Source organism: Hypanus sabinus, chromosome 6, assembly GCF_030144855.1.
Source record: "Hypanus sabinus isolate sHypSab1 chromosome 6, sHypSab1.hap1, whole genome shotgun sequence".
NCBI classification, from domain to species: Eukaryota; Metazoa; Chordata; class Chondrichthyes; order Myliobatiformes; family Dasyatidae; genus Hypanus; species Hypanus sabinus.
Genome location: NC_082711.1, coordinates 16,188,578 through 16,207,359, shown reverse-complemented (window position 1 = coordinate 16,207,359; position 18,782 = coordinate 16,188,578). Strand labels below are relative to the sequence as shown.

The 18,782-nt window shown below is 39.1% G+C and overlaps 1 protein-coding gene across 1 annotated transcript in view; it reads right to left on the bottom strand.

The window, feature by feature from the left end:
- The window catches only part of obscnb (obscurin, cytoskeletal calmodulin and titin-interacting RhoGEF b), a 533,110-nt gene that overhangs the window by 170,933 nt on the left and 343,395 nt on the right, over window positions 1–18,782 (bottom strand). Inside the window, 7 exon segments of the mRNA XM_059971780.1 lie at window positions 3,650–3,868; window positions 4,146–4,244; window positions 9,547–9,594; window positions 10,905–11,102; window positions 13,632–13,759; window positions 14,063–14,138; window positions 17,992–18,270. Of these exon segments, the coding sequence (XP_059827763.1) occupies window positions 3,650–3,868; window positions 4,146–4,244; window positions 9,547–9,594; window positions 10,905–11,102; window positions 13,632–13,759; window positions 14,063–14,138; window positions 17,992–18,270 (1,047 nt within the window).

The window sequence follows — 18,782 nt, the reverse complement described above, 5'->3', positions numbered from 1 at the left end:
GTGTTGGGACTGCACTTTTTATGATGTGTATCAATGATTTAGATGATGGAATAGAAAGCTTTGTTGCCAAGTTTTCAGATGATACAAAGATTGGTGGAGGGGCAGGTAGTGTTGAGGAAACAGGCTGCAGAAGGACTTAGACAAATTAGGAGAATGAGCAAGAAAGTGGCAAATTAAATACAATGTTGGAAAATGCATGGTAATGCACTTTGGTAGAAGAAATGAATGTGCAGACTACTTTCTAAATGGGGAGAAAATCCAAAAATCGGAGGTTCAAAGTGACTTGGCAGTCCTTGTGCAGAATGCCCCGAAGGTTAACTTGCAGGTAGAGTCGGTGGTGAGGAAGGCAAACACAATTTTAGCATTCATTTCAAGAAGTCTAGAAATATAAGAGAAGGGATGTGATACTGAGGTTTTATAAGGCACTGGTGAGGCCTCATCTTGAGTATTGTGAACAGTTCGATGCTCCTTTTCCAAGAAAACATGTGCTGGCATTGGAAAGGGTTCAGAGGAGGTTCACAAGGATGATTTCAGGAATGAAAGGGTAACCATATGTGGAACATTTGATGGCTCTGGGTCTGTACCCGCTGGATTTTAGAAGGATGAAGGGGGATTTCATTGAAATCTTTTGAATATTGAAAGCCTAGACAGTGTAGATATGGAAGGGATGTTTCCCATGATGGGGGAGTCTAGGACAAGAGGGCTCAGTCTCAGGATAGAGGGGCATCCACTTAAAACAGAGATGTGGAGAAATTTCTTTAACCAGAGGGTGATGAATTTGTGGAATTTATTACCACAGGCAGCTGTGGGCCAGGTCTGGGTATATTTAAGGCAGAGCTTGATAGGTTCTTCATTGGACACCGCATCAAAGGTTACGGGGAGAAGGCTGGGGAGTGAAAAAGTATCAGCCATGATTGAATGGTGAAGCAGACTTGAAGGACCAATTGACCTAATTCTGCTCTTATGTATTATGGTCTTATACTCTTTGAAGAAATAACATGCAAGATAGACAAAGGTGAGTTACAGAGTGTTGGATTTTAAGTAGGCCTTTGGTGGTGCACATGAGGCTACTTAATAAGAGCCCATGGTATTACAGAGGGAGTACAGGCATGTATAGAAGATTGACTGACTGGCAGGAGGCAGAAAGTAGGGATAAAGGGGGTCTTTTCTGATTGGCTGCTGGTGACTGGTGGTGTTCTACAAGTATTGGTGTTGGAACAGCTTCTTTTCGTGTTATATGTCAACAATTTGGATGACGGAACTGACGGCTTTGTGGCCAAGTTTGCAGACAATACGAAGATAGGTGGAGGGGCAGATGGTGCTGAGGAAGTCGAGAATCTGCAGGAAGACAGACAGATTGGGAGAATGGGAGAATAGTGGTAGATGGAATATAGTGTAGGGAAGTGTATGGTGATGCACTTTGATTGAAGGAATAATGGAGCAGACTATTTTTGAAAGGGGAAAAGATTCAAAATTCAGAGGTGCAAAGGGAATTGGGATACCTTGTACAGGATTCAAGCTGCAGACTTGCCTGTTACTGCAGTTCAGGAGAGGAGACGCCAGAGGTGGCATAGCATGGTATCCATGCTCGGTTGTGGGAGGATGGCCTCTGCTGTCAGTGCTGTCCTCCAGTGTTCAATCAGTGGAATGACAAGCTGGACTGTGTGCGCGTTTGTCTGTGGACTGCCGAGAACAGCTTTTTCTTGCCGATAGTAACGCCAATTTACAGGACATATCCCTAAGGGACTTTAGATACACACACACACACGCACAGAGGGAACATACTGACATGGATAGCTGAATGGCAGACAGGAGGCAGTGATGAGTGGGAATAAAAGAGGATCTTTTCTGGTTGACCACTCCTTTTCACATTGTCAGTGATTTTGATAATGGAATTGACAGATTTGTGGCAAAGTTTGCAGATGATATGAAGATAGGTGGAGGGGTAGGTAGTGCTGAGGAAGCAATGCGATTGCAGCAGGACTTAAACAAATTGGAAAACTGAGCAAAAAAGTGGCAGATGGAATACAGTGCTGGTAAATGTATGATAATAGAATACTATAGATGATTATCTAAAGGTTGAAACATCAGAGGTGCAGAGGGACCTAGAAGTCCTTGTGCAAGACTCCCATAAAGTTAATTTACAGGTTGAGTCTGTGGTATAGAAGGCAAATGCAATGTTAGCATTTTTTTCAAGGGGCATAAAATATAAAAGCAAGAAGATCATGCTGAGCCTTCATAAGACACGAATCAGGCTGCACTTGGAGTATTGTCAACAGTTCTGGGCCCCACATCTCAAAAAAGATGTGATGTCTTTGGAGAGACTCCAGAGGTGGCTCATGAGGATAATTCCAGGAATGAAAGGGTTAACACATGAAGAGAACTTGGCAGCTTTAGGCCTGTACTCACTAGAATTTAGAGGAATGCAGGAGGATCTCATTGAAACCTACCGAATGTTGAAAGGACTAGATAGGGTGAATGTGGAGAGGATGTTTCTTATGGTGGGGGTATCCAGAACTGGAGGGTACAGGCTCAAAATTGAGGGATGAAGCTTTAGAACAGAGATAAGGAAGAATATTTTTTAACCAGAGAATAGTAAATCTGTGGAAAGCTTTGCTACAGACTGCGGCGGAGGCCAAGTCTGTGCGTATAGGCGGGTGAATGTGTGTTGAGTGGGATCTGGGATCAACCATGATGGAATGGCAGAGCAGATTTGATGGGCTGAATGGCTTAATTCTGCTCCTATGTCTTATGGTTTTATATATTTTTTGAGTGACTGTATGTTTACTTGCTATCTTATATATACAATATGTGTCTTGTGCTGTGTATGTTTTGCATCCTGACCACAGAGAAATGCTATTTTGATTGACTGTATTCATTAGGGTTGAATGATAATTAAAATTGAACTTGAAGGTTAACTTGCAGGTTGAGTCAGTGGTAAGGAAGGCAAATGTAATGTTAGCTTTCATTTCGAGAGGACTTTATAAGACCATGCTTGGAGTATCGCAAGCAGTTTTGGGCCCCTTATCTTAGAGAAGATATGCTGCCATTTGAGATGGACCAAAGGAAGTTCATGAGAATGATTCCGAGAATGAAAGGGTTAACATATGAGGAGTGTTTGATGGCTCTGAGCCTGTACTCAATGAAGTTTAGAAGAATGAGAGGGGACCTCATTGAAGCCTATCAAATACTGAAAGGCCGAGACAGAGTGAATGTGGGGAGGGTGTTTCCTATTTGGGTGAATCTAGGGCCAAAGGACACAACCTCAGAATAGAGGGAAGTCCACTTAGAACAGAAATTAGGAAGGATTTGTTCAGCCAGAGGGTAGTGAATCTGTGGAATTCATTGCCATAAACAGCTGAAGAGGCCAAGTCACTGAACACATTTAAAGCAGAAGTTGATAGGTTCTTTATTAGTCTGGGCGTCAAAGGTTCTGAGGAGAAGGCAGAAAAATGGGGTTGACAGCAATAATAGATCAGTCATGATAGAATAGTGGAGCAGATTTGATGGGCCAAAATGACCTAATTCTGTTCCACCAGCATTTTGTGTGTTGCTTGAATTTCCAGCATCTGCAGATTTCCTTATGTTTGCTAATTCTATTCCTATTTCTTATGGTGTTATGACAAACTTTTCAGTAAATATGACTTACCATCCACAACATTCAACTGAGCAGAACAGATTGATTGGCCAGCTTTGTTTGTAGCAATACAGGTATAGGATCCAGAGTACTCCTTCCCAACATCCAGCAGGATCAAACTGTGCTGCATATTTGAGCTAGCCAATGTATAACCTGGTGTATTCTGTTTAATCCAGATGACATCTTCCACTGACTCTTCTTTAAGCCATGTTACATCAGGTATTGGAGATCCTGCAAAAAATATGCCATTAGTGATCTAAGTACATACTTCCAACAAATTTCAGAAGAGAGCCTTGCAAAACAATTATGAAAACCACAGGATGTATCAGTGCATAGGAGATGTACAAGAATGATTAGGAGTAAATGTTAATCCTCTTCATCTTGTGAGTCCAGAGACCTTACTGCGGTAGTATATTTGAGAATACAGTGTTTTTGGCATGAATAATTAGTAATATGAATTACTGACTTTATGCAGTTTTTCAAAAAACACATTATATACACAACATACCTTCCACCTTGACAGTTAATGTAATACTTGCTCCTTTTTTTACACTCCTACTTGTGAAGCGCTCCAGAAACCTTGGTGGAATCAACTTCTCTGTTTTTTCTGGGTACATAAGAACATAAGGAAGTAAGAAATAGGAACAGGAATAAGCCATATGGCCCCTTTCAGCTGCTTATTCAATAAGATATTGACATACAGAATGTTACCCCACTGTCATATTGTTATATACAAATAAACTCAATTAGTTTCGATATAATTATGGAGAAGGATAGGACTGGATCTAGGGTTGAGATTTTTGATTGGAGAAAGGCTAACTTTGAGGAGATGCAAAAGGATTTAGGAGTGGATTGGGACAATTTGTTTTACGGGAAGGACGTAATAGAGAAATGGAGGTCACTTAAAAGTGAAATTTTGAGGGTACAGAATCCTTATGTTCCTGTTAGGTTGAAAGGAAAGGTTAAAAGTTTGAGAGAGCTATGGTTTTCAAGGGATATTGGAAACTTGATTAGGAATAAGAGAGATATCTACAATAAATATAGGCAGCATGGAATAAATGAGGTGCTCAAGGAATATAAAGAATGTAAGAAGAATCTTGAGAAAGAAATTAGAAAAGCTAAAAGAAGATACGAGGTTGCTTTGGCAAGTAAGGTGAAAATAAATCCAAAGGGTTTCTACAGTTATATTAATAGCAAAAGGATAGTGAGGGATAAAATTAGCCCCTTAGAGAATCAGAGTGGACAACTATGTGTGGAGCGAAAGAGATGGGGGAGATTTTGAACAATTTCTTTTCTTTGGTATTCACTAAGGAGAAGGATATTGAATTGTGTAAGGTAAGGGAAACAAGTAGGGAAGTTATGGAAACTATGACGATTAAAGAGGAGCAAGTACTGAGGCTTTTAAGGAATATAAAAGTGGATAAATCTCTGGGTCCTGACAGCATATTCCCTAGGATCTTGAGGGAGGTTAGTGTAGAAATAGCAGGGGCTCTGACAGAAATATTTCAAATGTCGTTAGAAATGGGGATGGTGCCGGAGGATTGGCGTATTGTTCATGTGGTTTCATTGTTTAAAAAGTGTTCTAAGAGTAAACCTAGCAATTATAGGTCTGTCAGTTTGATGTCATGGTGGGTAAATTAATGGAAAGTATTCTTTGAGATGGTATATCTAATCATCTGGATAGACTGGGTCTGATTAGGAACAGTCAACATGGATTTGTGCATGGAAGGTCATGTTTAACAAATCTTATTGAATTTTTTGAAGAGGTTACGAGCAAAATTAATGAGGGTAGAGCAGTGGATGTTGTCTATATGGACTTCAGTAAGGCCTTTGACAAGGTTCCGCACGGAAGGTTAGTTAGGAAGGTTTAATCATTAGGTATTAATATTGAAGTAGTAAAATGGATTCAACAGTGGCTGGGTGGGAGATGCCAGAGAGTAGTGGTGGATAACTGTTTGTCAGGTTGGAGGCCAGTGACTACATTAATTATCTGGAAGATGGGGTGATAAATTGGATTAGTAAGTATGCAGATGATACTAAGGTAGGTGGTGTTGTGGATAATGAAGTCGATTTTCAAAGTTTGCAGAGAGATTTAGGCCAGTTAGAAGAGTGGGCTGAGCTATGGTAGATGGAGTTTAATGCTGATAAGTGTGAGGTGCTACATTTTGGTAGGAATAATCCAAATAGGACATACGTGGTAAATGGTAGGGCACTGAAGAATGCAGTAGAACAGAGTGATCTAGGAATAATGGTGCATAGTTCCCTGAAGGTGGAATCTCATGTGGATAGGGTGGTGAAGAAAGCTTTTGGTATGTTGGCATTTATAAATCAGAGCATTGAGTATAGGAGTTGGGATGTAATGTTAAAATTGTACAAGACATTGGTAAGGTCGAATTTGGAGTATTGTGTGCAGTTCTGGTCACTGAATTATAGGAAAGATGTCAACAAAATAGAGAGAGTACAGAGAATGTTACCTGGGTTTCAGCACCTAAGTTACAGGGAAAGATTGAACAAGTTAGGTCTTTATTCTTTGGAGCATAGAAGGTTGAGGGGGGACTTGATAGAGGTATTTAAAATTATGAGGGGGATAGATAGAGTTGACATGGATAGGCTTTTTCCATTGAGACTAGGGGAGATTCAAACAAGAGGACATGAGTTGAGACTTAGGGGGCAAAAGTTTAAGGGTAACACGAGGGGGAATTTCTTTACTCAGAGAGTGGTAGCTGTGTGGAATGAGCTTCCAGTAGGTGTGGTAGAGGCAGGTTCAGTATTGTCATTTAAAGTAAAATTGCATAGGTATATGGACAGGAAAGGAATGGAGGGTTATGGGCTGAATGCGGGTCAGTGGGACTAGGTGAGTGTAAGCATTCAGCACGGACTAGAAGGGCCAAGATGGCCTGTTTCTGTGCTCTAATTGTTATATGGCTATGACTATGACCTTCCTGGAAAGACCAAATATCCCTTAATTTCCTTAATAAACAAACATTTCTTCATCTCCATCTTGAATATACTCAGTTACTATTTTTCTATAGACTTCTGTGGATTAACAAGCAAATGGCTGAAGAAATTTCTGCTCTCCTGCAAAGGCAGGCCTTTTTTTTGAGACTGTGGCCAATGCTACCATAGCCAAGAAGTGGTGCAAATGGTTTTTGGGATCACCCCTCATTCTTAAAAAACCCTAAAGAGTGAGCCCAGTCTGCTTATTTGCTCCTCATAGGACAATGCCTCCAGTCCAAGGATGAATCTGTTGATTCTATGCTCTCTTTCTATGCTTCTTCATGTAGATAGACCAAAATTGTGCAAACATTTCAGATGTAATCTCACCTCTATCACAACAAAGGAAGAGCAATCAAAAAGGAATCTGGTGCTAGTTTCTAAATGCAATCATTTCCTTGTTGTCATGAACCAAAAACTGATATTCATTAACAAGAGAAAATCTTCAGATGCTGGAAATCTAAGCAAAACACACAACAATGCTGGAGGAACTCAGCAGGCCAGGCAGCATCAATGGAAAAGACTACAATCAACATTTCGGGCCAAGACTCAGTCCTGTTGAAGGGTCTCGGCCAGAAACATCGACTGCACTCTTGTCCATAGATGCTGCCTGGCCTGCTGAGTTCCTCCGGCATTTTATGTGTGCTACAAATATATTCATTATTGTTTTCCTTAAGAAAACAAAAAGAACATATAAATATTTTGGCCAATTAAGACTATTTATTGCATCTCCAAAATATAAAACTACAATAGAAATTTACCCAACAAACTATCTGCTAGAGGAACCCAGTGAATCAAACATTTTATGTCAAAACCCTGCATCACTGATCTTATTGATCTATGCTAAATTACTGATCAAGATTATTCTGTAACCAAAGACCATCCTCTTCACTATCAACAACATCAATTTTTGTGTCATCTGCAAACTTACTCATCATACTTTATGTATTAACAAATGAGTAACAAATAACATTATGATTACTTATTAATAAATAACAAACAGAAAGGAACATAGCCCCAATCCCTGTGGTAAGCACAGGTCATAGGTTTCCAATCACCAAAGCAATCTTCTATCATCATTCTCAGTTTCCTATTACAAAGACAACTTTGGAAACAATTTGCCAATATCTTGGACACCATAGCTTCAAACCACTGGGATTAGCTTTACATGGGAGACATGAAAGGTCCCATGTAGATTATACCAAGCACAGTGCCCTCATCAATATATTTTATACTTAAAAAAAAATCAGACAAGACCTCCCATCAACAAAGCTCTATTGTCTAACCCACAGCAGCCCTCATTTTTCTCATCTTAGGTTAATCCTGCCCCACAGAACCTTTTCAGCCCATGATGTCTGTGTTGACCATGATGCTAAATTAAACCAATCTTATCTACTTATCTAACACTCCAGAGAATGCAATATACATTTGTCAACCTCTCCTCATTATTCTCATAGCTAATAGTCTTTAATCCAGACAATATTCTGCTGATCTCTTTTATAGCCTCTCTAAAGTATCCACATCCTTCCTATGATGGGGTGACTAAACATGGCCTAACAGGGTTTATATAGTTGTGCCATGACTTCTCATCTTTTATATTCAATCCCCTAACCAATGAAGGGAAGCATGCTATTGTCTTCTTTCCCACCCTATCTACCAATGTTACCACTTTCAGACAGCCATGGCACTTGCATGCTCAGATCCCACTGCATTTCAGTACTTCTAAGGTTCTCCTATTTACTGTGTACTTTGCCCTTAAATTTGACCTCCCAAAGTACAACACATCACACTTGTTTGCCACTTGTCAGTCCACTTTCTTAATGGGTCTATATTCTCTTGCATGCTTTGATAATTTTCTTTACGATCCACAACTTCAAACATTGAAAGTTTCCAGTCCTGCCCCTTCTCTCAATTAAGTTTCCGTATTAGCCGCAATATCATAATGCCATGTACAAATCCAGGCACAAGTTCATCTGCTTTACTCAAAACCTGACGATGAAATAAACAAACTTTAGTCCATCAGTCTAATCAAGCCACTCAAGTTTAAACACTCCTGAGTGGAACTAGGAAATCACCCTGCAATGATATTGGCACCCATCCTTCTTGTACAGGTCCAACCCATACTGGAAGAGAACCTAATGATTCATGAACTTGAAACCATCCCCTGACCCTCCATCACACATTCAACTGCACAACCTTCACTTTCGGTTACCTATGAACATAAACAATATCTTGTTCATGCTCAACTTTCATAGGGATGTTTTGTTTTAATTTTATATTTATAAATGCCTTTTTCAGAGGTGTACCTTAGCATAGTTTTAATTAATTTGGATTGTGGGGTGTTGTGGATTGTATTTTCCAAACATCAGTATAATATAAAATCATCCTATATTAAAATGTAAATAAATTTGAAATTCAAAACATGGAAAACAGATTAGGAAGGAGAGATAACTTGTATGAGAATGTTCACAAGTTTCTTTACTTTTTAAAAACCTCTATTGAGTTATAAACTATATGGCATTGCTTTAAACTTTTCATACATATTACATAACCCTGAATTAACTTATAGCTATTTTGTCTGCCTTATTATAAATATTGTATCTGCTTTGTTAAAGAGTCAATAGAATTGTAAGTTGTTACTGAGTAACAATTGTATGGCACCAAAATGGACCCTCCTAGTCCGTTCCACCCATCAACATTAAATCTCATTTGTTTGTTTTAGGACGGTATCCTCTAGCATAAACTACATAAATGTCTGTCTGAACAGCTTGTAAATGTAGTATCTGATTCTACCATCTCCTTTGCAGTGCTTTCAAATTTCAAACGGTAATGTCTGTGTACAAAACTTTGCTCTAAAATCTCCATTAAATCTCTTTCCTTGGGTTAGGGTAAGGTTCAGTCAATTTCCATTTTACCTGCTGACTTTTCTTCTGGCTCACATTTACCGATCTCTTCTTCTGGGCCTGAAACATAATTGATGTACATATAGTTCAGCCACTTTTCTGTGGATATCTGTCTTGCATGAAACAATAATGCTCATGAAAATCACTATAAATCAAGCAAACAAACTTCAATCTGTATGCTCAGTTTCAATGAATTTCTGGAAGGCTTAATATTAACAGGATTCACAGTAAGAATGAAGTAGCTGGATTTGTTATTGAGTTTTAACTGTGTATATTCCAGAAGTAATTTTCCCTGCTGCCAGAGACACTTGTTTCTTTTTTGGTAAGATTGAAGCAGTCCATTGCAGGTATTTAGAATAGAGTAGAACTTTATTGTCATTGCTCAAAACAAGGAGATTGCGCTGCTACTCCAGTCTGTGCAAGCAGATATTTACAATACAAGCGGTACCGCTTAATTTAAAAAAAAATCCCATATTTACTTGTAACAAGTGACTTTAATAGTTCACAACACTCAAAGGCCATTGGCAAGCCTGGGGAGTAGAATTTTTCAGCTACACGATATTCCTCAAGAAGCAGCTGTTTTTTAGTCTTACTGTCTTGGCTATGATGTTTCCGTATTTCTTACAAGATGGTAGGAGATTAAACAGGAGTTACTAATATTTATGATACTTAACTTGCATTTCAAAGAAAACTCTACTTTAAATGTTGGTAGGAGCAAATGTGCCCAATACTTGGTGCTTTTTTTGGTACTGGTTTATTATTGTTATGCGTATCAAGATATAATGAAAAGTTTATCTTGCATATTCTTTATGCAGATCAAATCATTACATCGTGCATTAAGCTAGAATAAGGTAAAACAATAACAATGCCAAGTAAAGTGTAACAGCTGCAGAAAAAGTGCAATGCAGGTAAACAATAACATGCAAGACGTTAATGAGGTAGATTGTGAGGCCAAGAGTCCATCTTATTGTATGAGAGGTCCATTAAAGATTCTGATGATAGTGGAACAGAAGCTGTTATTGAGCCTGGTGGTGCATACTTTTAGGCTTTTGTATTGATGGGAGAGGGTAAAAGAGAGAATGTTCAGAGTGGGTGGAATCTTTGACTTGGAGCAAGAATCTGCTGGAGGAAAGGAATTGCTGACCTTTTGGATTCAACCCTACATCACCAAAATGTCCACATTTCCTTTCCACCCACAGATGCTGCTCGACTGCTGAGCTCTTCCAGCATATTGTGTGCTGCTCCAGTATCTGCAGCCTTATGTCTCCTCTGTGCCCAATCTTTGAGCTGCCAGTGAAAGCAGATTGTAAACAGTACCCCTCCATATCTCACAAATGACAAAAGACCAGAAATACAAGTATTCCACTTACTTTGAACATGCACCACAGCAGATGTATAGGCTGAGCCTGATAGGTTGCTGATGTATGCTGCATATTCACCACCAGCTTCTTTTGTAACATTGAGAATTTCTAGGGAATGATCTCCTTTGTCATCAGTCATCAGAATCTCATCTGTGGCACGCAGAGGTATTCCATCTTTAAACCAATATACACGAGGGACTGGATAACCTAATGAAGAGTGATATTGTATTGAAGAAAATCATTTTAAAAAAGGGCCAAATATAAGAATAATTAACCCATTCAAGATGTACCACTTCTTTTGGTTTACTTTTGGACAGAAACCATTCTATCTAATACCTTACATAGACATACAAGTATAAGTACACATCTTTCTTTGATTAATCTTTTTTATGAATAATATAGTTTTTGATTGATCCTCCTTAGGCCAAACTTCTCATATGAAATTTAAGTTGTGGATATAATATTGTGAGCTACATTGCTTTAGATGTCTTGATTTAAATAAGACACTCAACGGACCATAAGACATAGGAACAGAAGTAAGCCATTCAGCCCATTGAGTCTGCTCAACTAGTCGATAAGACCTGATTTACTTTCCCTCTCAAACCCATTCTCCTGCCCACTCTCCTTAACCTTTGATGCCATTACTAATCAATAACCTATCAAACTCTGCTTTAAAAAATACCCAATAACTTGACCTCCACAACTTGTCTGTGGTAATCTATTCCACAGATTCACTGCCCTCAGAATAGAAGGGCATCCCTTTATAACAGATAAGGAGGTATTTCTTTAATCAGAGGCTGTGCTCCTTGATTCTAGACTCTCCCACAATTAGAAACATCCTCTGCACGTCCACTCTATCTAGGCCTTTCAATATTAAGTAGGTTTCAATAAGAAACCCCCTAATTATTATAAACTCCAGCAAGTACAGTCCCAGAGCCAAACACTCCTCGTATATTAACCTTTTCATTCCCAGGATCATCCTTTCTTAGATAGGTGGCTCAAAACGGCTCGCAATTCTCCAAATGCCTAACTATGTCAGATACTAATCCTAAGCCTGACAAATAATTTCACAATTTCTAGGATACTATTAACAGAAAAGATGAAGATACAGGTCATTTAGAAGCTCATACTGTTCTGTAATTCAATAAGATCATGGTTGATCTTTTACTTTGGTGTCACTTTCTTGCAAATTTTCTTTTTCCCTGCACATTTATTGATTTCTTGAATTTACCTGATGACACAGTGCTCTTGGATAGGGAATTCTAAAGACTGTGAAAAGATTCCACCCAGAGTAGATCGATGGCTGTAGGCAGTTTAAATGACTCAGCAAGGTCTAGATGGGCCAAAGGGCCTGTTTGCTGGTAAGACACCCAGTTACGGGGTACATAACACTACACTGTACTTTTCTATGACCGTATGATCTTTGTCCTGAATGTTTAACACCCACCCCCTCCATTTTGTATCTTAGTTCTTCAAGCTTGCCATAGCTATGGGGAGGGGGTAGTGGGGATAAGCTCACACTACCTATTAAATGCTCTCAATGCCATGTTTCTCAAATAGCTTCTGACAACCAAGTCCAGCTCCTGGCCTTCACAAGTGGCTTAGTCACCAAGTCCAGCAGAACCATTTCTACTGACTGGAGAAGAAGCAAAGGCAGGTTACTGGCATCTAAAAACCAGCCACGCCGAACAAATGGCACTCATTTACCATGGTTGCCAGCTCATCCAGGAGAAGGAAGGTTTTGATTTCAAACCTCTGCTGTCTTGCAACTATACCCACTCATGGGAAAGGCTTCGGGAATAAACCCAAAAGGAAAAAATCCAGAGCTGGAGTCCCTAAGGTTATGATGCCAGTCAATACTAACTGCTGCTGGTGCCAAATTGTGTCAGTTTCTGCCATTCGTTTGGATTCATCAACTTCATGGAGAGGGACTGCCTGTTGTATGGGCAACAGCTTGCTCTTCATATCATACTACCCTGGCTTGAATATGGATTTTGACATCTAGAATGCAACAACCATGGTTGACCAGACCAAAGGAGGGCTATGTATAACTTGGTTCAAGACACTGCAGTCAAGGGAAGAATTGTCAATCCCTTTTAAAATTTTCTATGATGCAGTGAAATCACTTCTAACTTTTCTCACTCAAGTGAGTTAGGTTCAGTCTGCTTAATCTCCTGTCCTCTAATAAATGTGCAGCTGTCCCTTTATCATAAGTATATTTCTATACAGATGATGAACATCTGGGTCTGCAGTACCAGTATTCCACTTGGCACTGAATCTCAACCTGAAAAAATTATCTATTTATTCCTTCTGTGCGTTCTGCCCAATTCTCATCCAAGCCAGTATATTACTCTCAATAATTTTATTCTGAAAATTTAAATATGCCAATGCGTTCATCCTTACCTATTCTGCTAGCTACAACCCAGAAAAAAATTCTAATTGGTTTGTTCAAATATGATTTCCCTTTGATAAATCCACTTTGTTTTTGCCCAATGCCATTATTATTCTTTAAGTCTCTTTATTACCACATAATTACAAGTTAATTCTAACATTTTTCCTATTACTGCTGTCAGAGAATAAAATTCATGTCAATGCATTTCTCATCTCCATGGAGAACGTTCAACATCATTTTTAAAGAGTTTATTCACAAGCTGAGAGAAAACCTACACACATCTATATTCTGATTCCAACATACACGTAAGATCTCAAAAAATAATTGGTGGTAATTTTTAATACCTTTAACTTTAATTTGCAATTTTATTATTGGAGCTCCAACAGTAACAAAGGTATCGTGCAGCTCTTCTACAATCTGAGGCAGCTGTTCTTCTTCAGCCTGTGATTCCATACCTTCTAAATTCTGCTCACTGATATAAAGTAATGAGTAAATTAATACAATTTCTTTTCAAGGAACTGAAACTATTATATTAGGCTATGTCATGGAAAGGGAGAGAAATATATTCCCACTTGTGGAAAAAGATACATCTTTGAAAAGGCTTTCAAAATACACCAACAAAAGGATTTTACAAACTTACATTTAAAATTTCTGGAATACAGAGCATAACATAATATAGCCCAGGAGCAGCCCATTCACCCCACAATGCTGTACCGAACTAATATCTGATTATGATCTTTGAGTTCATTAGATGCAGAAGTTATAGCATGCTCACCGCGTGAGAGAAGCTTGGGCACTGACATAAGAAGATGTCTCAGTGGCTTCTGCTGTGTCGTAGTCTGAGCTAGTAACTGAAATTAAAACCATTTAAATTAAAAACCTATTAAAAAGGCAACATCAGAATCAGATTTATTATCACTGGCATGTGTCATGAAATTTGTTAACTTAGCAGCAGCAGTTTAATGCAATACATAACATAGAAGAAAAAAGTAAATCAATTACAGCGTACGTATATAAAATAGATAAAAAATTGTGCACTAACAGAAATAACGTATATTTAAAAAGTGAGGTAGTGTTCATGGGTTCGATGTCCTTTTAGGAATTGGATGGCACAGGGGAAGAAGTTGTTCCTGAATTGCTGAGTGTGTGCCTTAAGGCTTCTGTACCTCCTACCTGATGGTAACAGTGAGAAAAGGGCATGCCCTGGATGCTGGAGGTCCTTATTGTTCCTTGAAGATGTCTGGGTACTTTCTAGATTTTATCATTAAGATTTTAAGGGTTTCACTGTACTTAAGGAAATAAGCAGGCACTGCATTTCTACATTAAATGTTTATGCTACTTAATGCTTCATCAATGGCAAAACTTAATTTAGTATTAGGAATAGCAAAATTAATTCTATAATTAATTTGCAATAGTGTAAAATCCCCAAAAGATGTTACTGAGAGGATATCTAATTCTAGGCCTCATCTTCACATTCCTGCCTGATTTCTGTAATCTTGAATTTCACCCAGAAAGTTGTGGATCTATGGAATGCTCTGCCTCATAAGGCAGTGGGGGCCAATTCTCTGGATGCTTTCAAGGAAGAGTTAGATAGAGCTGGTAATGATAGCGGTGTCAAGGGATATGGGGAGAAGGCAGGAACGGGGTACTGATTGTGGATGATCAGCCATGATAACATTGAATGTCGGTGCTGGCTCAAAGGGCCAAATGGCCTACTCCTGCACCTAATGTCTATTGTATTGAATATAAGGAATATACTAAGCCGTCATTTGCCATAAAGATTCACAAAAGCCTGAGAGTAAAAAAAAATCCTTTACAACTCAAACTTATGCTAGAACTTGTATCTTGAAGAAGGCATGCCAGCAGCTCTACTTCATTTAGGAGTTTAAGGAGATTTGATATGTTACCAAAGGCTCTTGCAAACCTTTACAGATGTATGGTGGAGAGCATTCTGACTGGTTGCATTACAATCTGGTATACAGGCTGCAACACAGAGGATTGCAAGAGGCTGCAAAGAGATGTAGACTCAGAAAGCTTCATCAAGGGCACAATCCTCTTCACCACTGATGACATTTTCAAGAGTCAATATCACAAGGTGGCATCCATCACTAAAAACCTACACTATCTAGGACATGCTCTCTTCTCAGGACTACCATGACAGAGGAGGGACAGGAGCCTAAAGATTTACACTCCATGATTCAGGCAGAGCTTCTTCCCCTCTGTCATCAGATTTCTGAAAGATCCATGAACCCAGGAACACTGCCTTGTTGTTGGTTTTGTTTCCGCAATATATTTATTTTATACTATTTCTAATTATTTGCACTGTACTACTGCCACAGAATAACAAATTTCACATATTACAAGACAAAGGTATTCATATCTGATTCTGATTCTAGATTTTGACTATACTGCTAAATTATTTTCAAACAGGAGGGAAAAAATAAAAGAATCTTCTTAAAATAAGCACAATAAAAAGGTAGCAATATTCAGGGTTTGAAGAGCTAAGAAATAACTAAATAAACCCGAAAATCATGCTTCATTAATCTTCTGGAGTTTTTTGAGGATGTAACTATGGACAAGGGACAGCCAGTGGATGTAGTGTACCTGGACTTCCAGAAAGCTTTTGATAAAGTCCCACATAGGAGATTAGTGGGCAAAATTAGGGCACATGGTATTGGGGGCAGAGTACTGACATGGATTGAAAATTGGCTGGCTGACAGGAAACAAAGAGTAACGATTAACGGGTCCCTTTCGGAATGGCAGGCTGTGACCAGTGGGGTACCGCAAGGTTCGGTGCTGGGACCGCAGCTGTTTACAATATACATTAATGATTTAGATGAAGGGATTAAAAGTAACATTAGCAAATTTGCTGATGACACAAAGCTGGGTGGCAGTGTGAAATGTCAGGAGGATGTTATGAGAATGCAGGGTGACTTGGACAGGTTGGGTGAGTGGGCAAATGTATGGCAGATGCAGTTTAATATGGAGAACTGTGAAGTTATCCACTTGGTGGCAAGGACAGGAAGGCAGATTACTATCTAAATGGAGTCAAGTTAGGAAAAGGGGAAGTACAACGAGATCTAGGTGTTCTTGTAATATCAGTCAATGAAAGCAAGTATGCAGGTACAGCAGGCAGTGAAAAAAGCTAATGGCATGCTGGCCTTTATAACAAGAGGAACTGAGTATAGGAGTAAAGAGGTCCTTCTGCAGCTGTACAGGGCCCTGGTGAGACCCCACCTGGAGTATTATGTGCAGTTTTGGTCTCCAAATTTGAGCAAGGACATTCTTGCTATTGAGGGAGTGCAGCGTAGGTTCACATGGTTAATTCCCGGAATGGCAGGACTGTCATATGTTGAAAGATCGGAGCGACTGGGCTTGTATACACTGGAATTTAGAAGGATGAGAGGGGATCTGATTGAAACATATAAAATTATTAAGGAATTGGACATGCTGGAGGCAGGAAGCATGTTCCCGCTGATGGGTGAGTCCAGAACTAGAGGTCACAGTTTAAGAATAAGGGGTAGGCCATTTAGAACTGAGATGCAGAAAAACTTTTTCACCCAGAGAGTGGTGGATATGAGGAATGCTCTGCCCCAGAAGGCAGCGGAGGCCAAGTCTCTGGATGCATTCAAGAGAGAGTTAGATAGAGCTCTTATAGATAGCGGGGTCAAGGGATATAGGGAGAGGGCAGGAACGGGGTACTGATTGCGTATGATCAGCCATGACCACAGTGAATGGTGGTGCTGGCTAGAAGGGCCGAATGGCCTACTCCTGCACCTACTGTCTATTGTCTATAAATACAAAATCACACCATCTCAAGTGTGATTTTTGTAGAAATAGTGAATTCCACAATCTTTGGCCTTTCCTATGTTTTATATAGCCCAAGCCATTATTGCCAAGTGCACTCTGCTCTCTCCCTCAACGAGTCCAGTCAGAAAAAGTGGAAACTTTAGTGATACTGATGGCAGTATAAGGAAGGAACGTGTAGAAGGACCAATACACACAGGTCTTGTTAGTGCCCATAAGGAAGTAGGAAAAGCAGTGGGCATGGTGAACTACTTGCATAGTTTTTGAGAGATAGCGCAACCCACCAGTTGGTAAAAATGAGTATGCCTGAGGGAACAGTTTCCCCAGTTGGATTAAGGTTGCATATAGGGTGTAACTCCCACAGCAAAGAGCAGAGGGAGGTCTGCCTAATATGGACTATTTGTGCCTAGTACTATTCCTGTCCTTACTAAATATTGATAACTGGTGGTTGAGAAGGGACAGCAATTGGATTTATCAACAGGAACCACAAGTCATTATTATTTTACTCCTACTTTCTGCGTTTTGCTTGCTAACTAATTACCTTAATTTTCTTGATAACATATAAGCTTTCATAGACTACATTTTAGCATTGTCTTGTTATGTTTAAAATAGTTACTCTGTATTGGTGAAATCACAATAATCATTAAAGTTTTGAATGGCCAATTTGAAATTAGTTGAAGCAATGGCATAAACATGAGTATTCATATTAACACGCCTCAGTTAAACTATGTGGATAATGGACCAAATGTAAATAATTAAACCAACTAAGTTTCATAAGATTAAAATGTTGTCAAAGTTTTAGAAATATACACTTGAAGTTTTCAAATGGAATGTTATACTTTTATTTAGCTTATATCATTTACATTCAATTTATTACTCTGCCATCTTCACACTTACCATCGACTCTTAGTTCAGCCTTTGTTGATGCAACACCAATGCAGTTTTCTGCCACACATCGATACACTCCCATATCGCTCAGAATTACAGACGTTAAGATGAGTTGGTGACACCCATCTTGATCTTCATTAATCATGTAGTGGTCATTCTCCTCAATCAGCTTACCATCCTTAAACCATTGTACGACAGGAGGTGGATATCCAGTTATCATGCAATCAAAACTAACAGGGTAGCCTTCCTGAACATCCTGGTTCTGGAGCTCAGATACAACATGGGGTGCTTCAGGTGGCAGAGGGAAGCAGTAAAATAAATAATGCATTAACATTACTAATACACTTTTCTGGAAAGGCACTAGAGCTGACAGCTTATTGAAAAAATTGATGATTATAGAATTTTAAACCTCATTCATTTAAAATTAATCCTTTGATATTTCTCTGGGTTTCCTTTTTGCATTTATTTCCAAACTTTTCACTTAAAGCAAGGGTTTCCAACCTCTTTTTATGCCATGGACCCCTACTATTAACCAAGAGGTTTGTGGATCTTAGGCTGGAAACCCCTGGTATACAGTGATAGATTGAGTCAAATCAATCTATAGTCACTGGTGTTTGGAAGAATACAAGGGTAATCTTATGTAGACATACATGATTCTAAAAAGGACAGACAAATTAGATCCTGGGAGTCTGCTTCCACTAGAAGGACAATTTAAAACTGGGAGTTGTATGTCTTTAAAGATCTCTGACTCAACAAGATGTGCATGACTAATTTTTAGAACTAATGAATTGGAGACTATA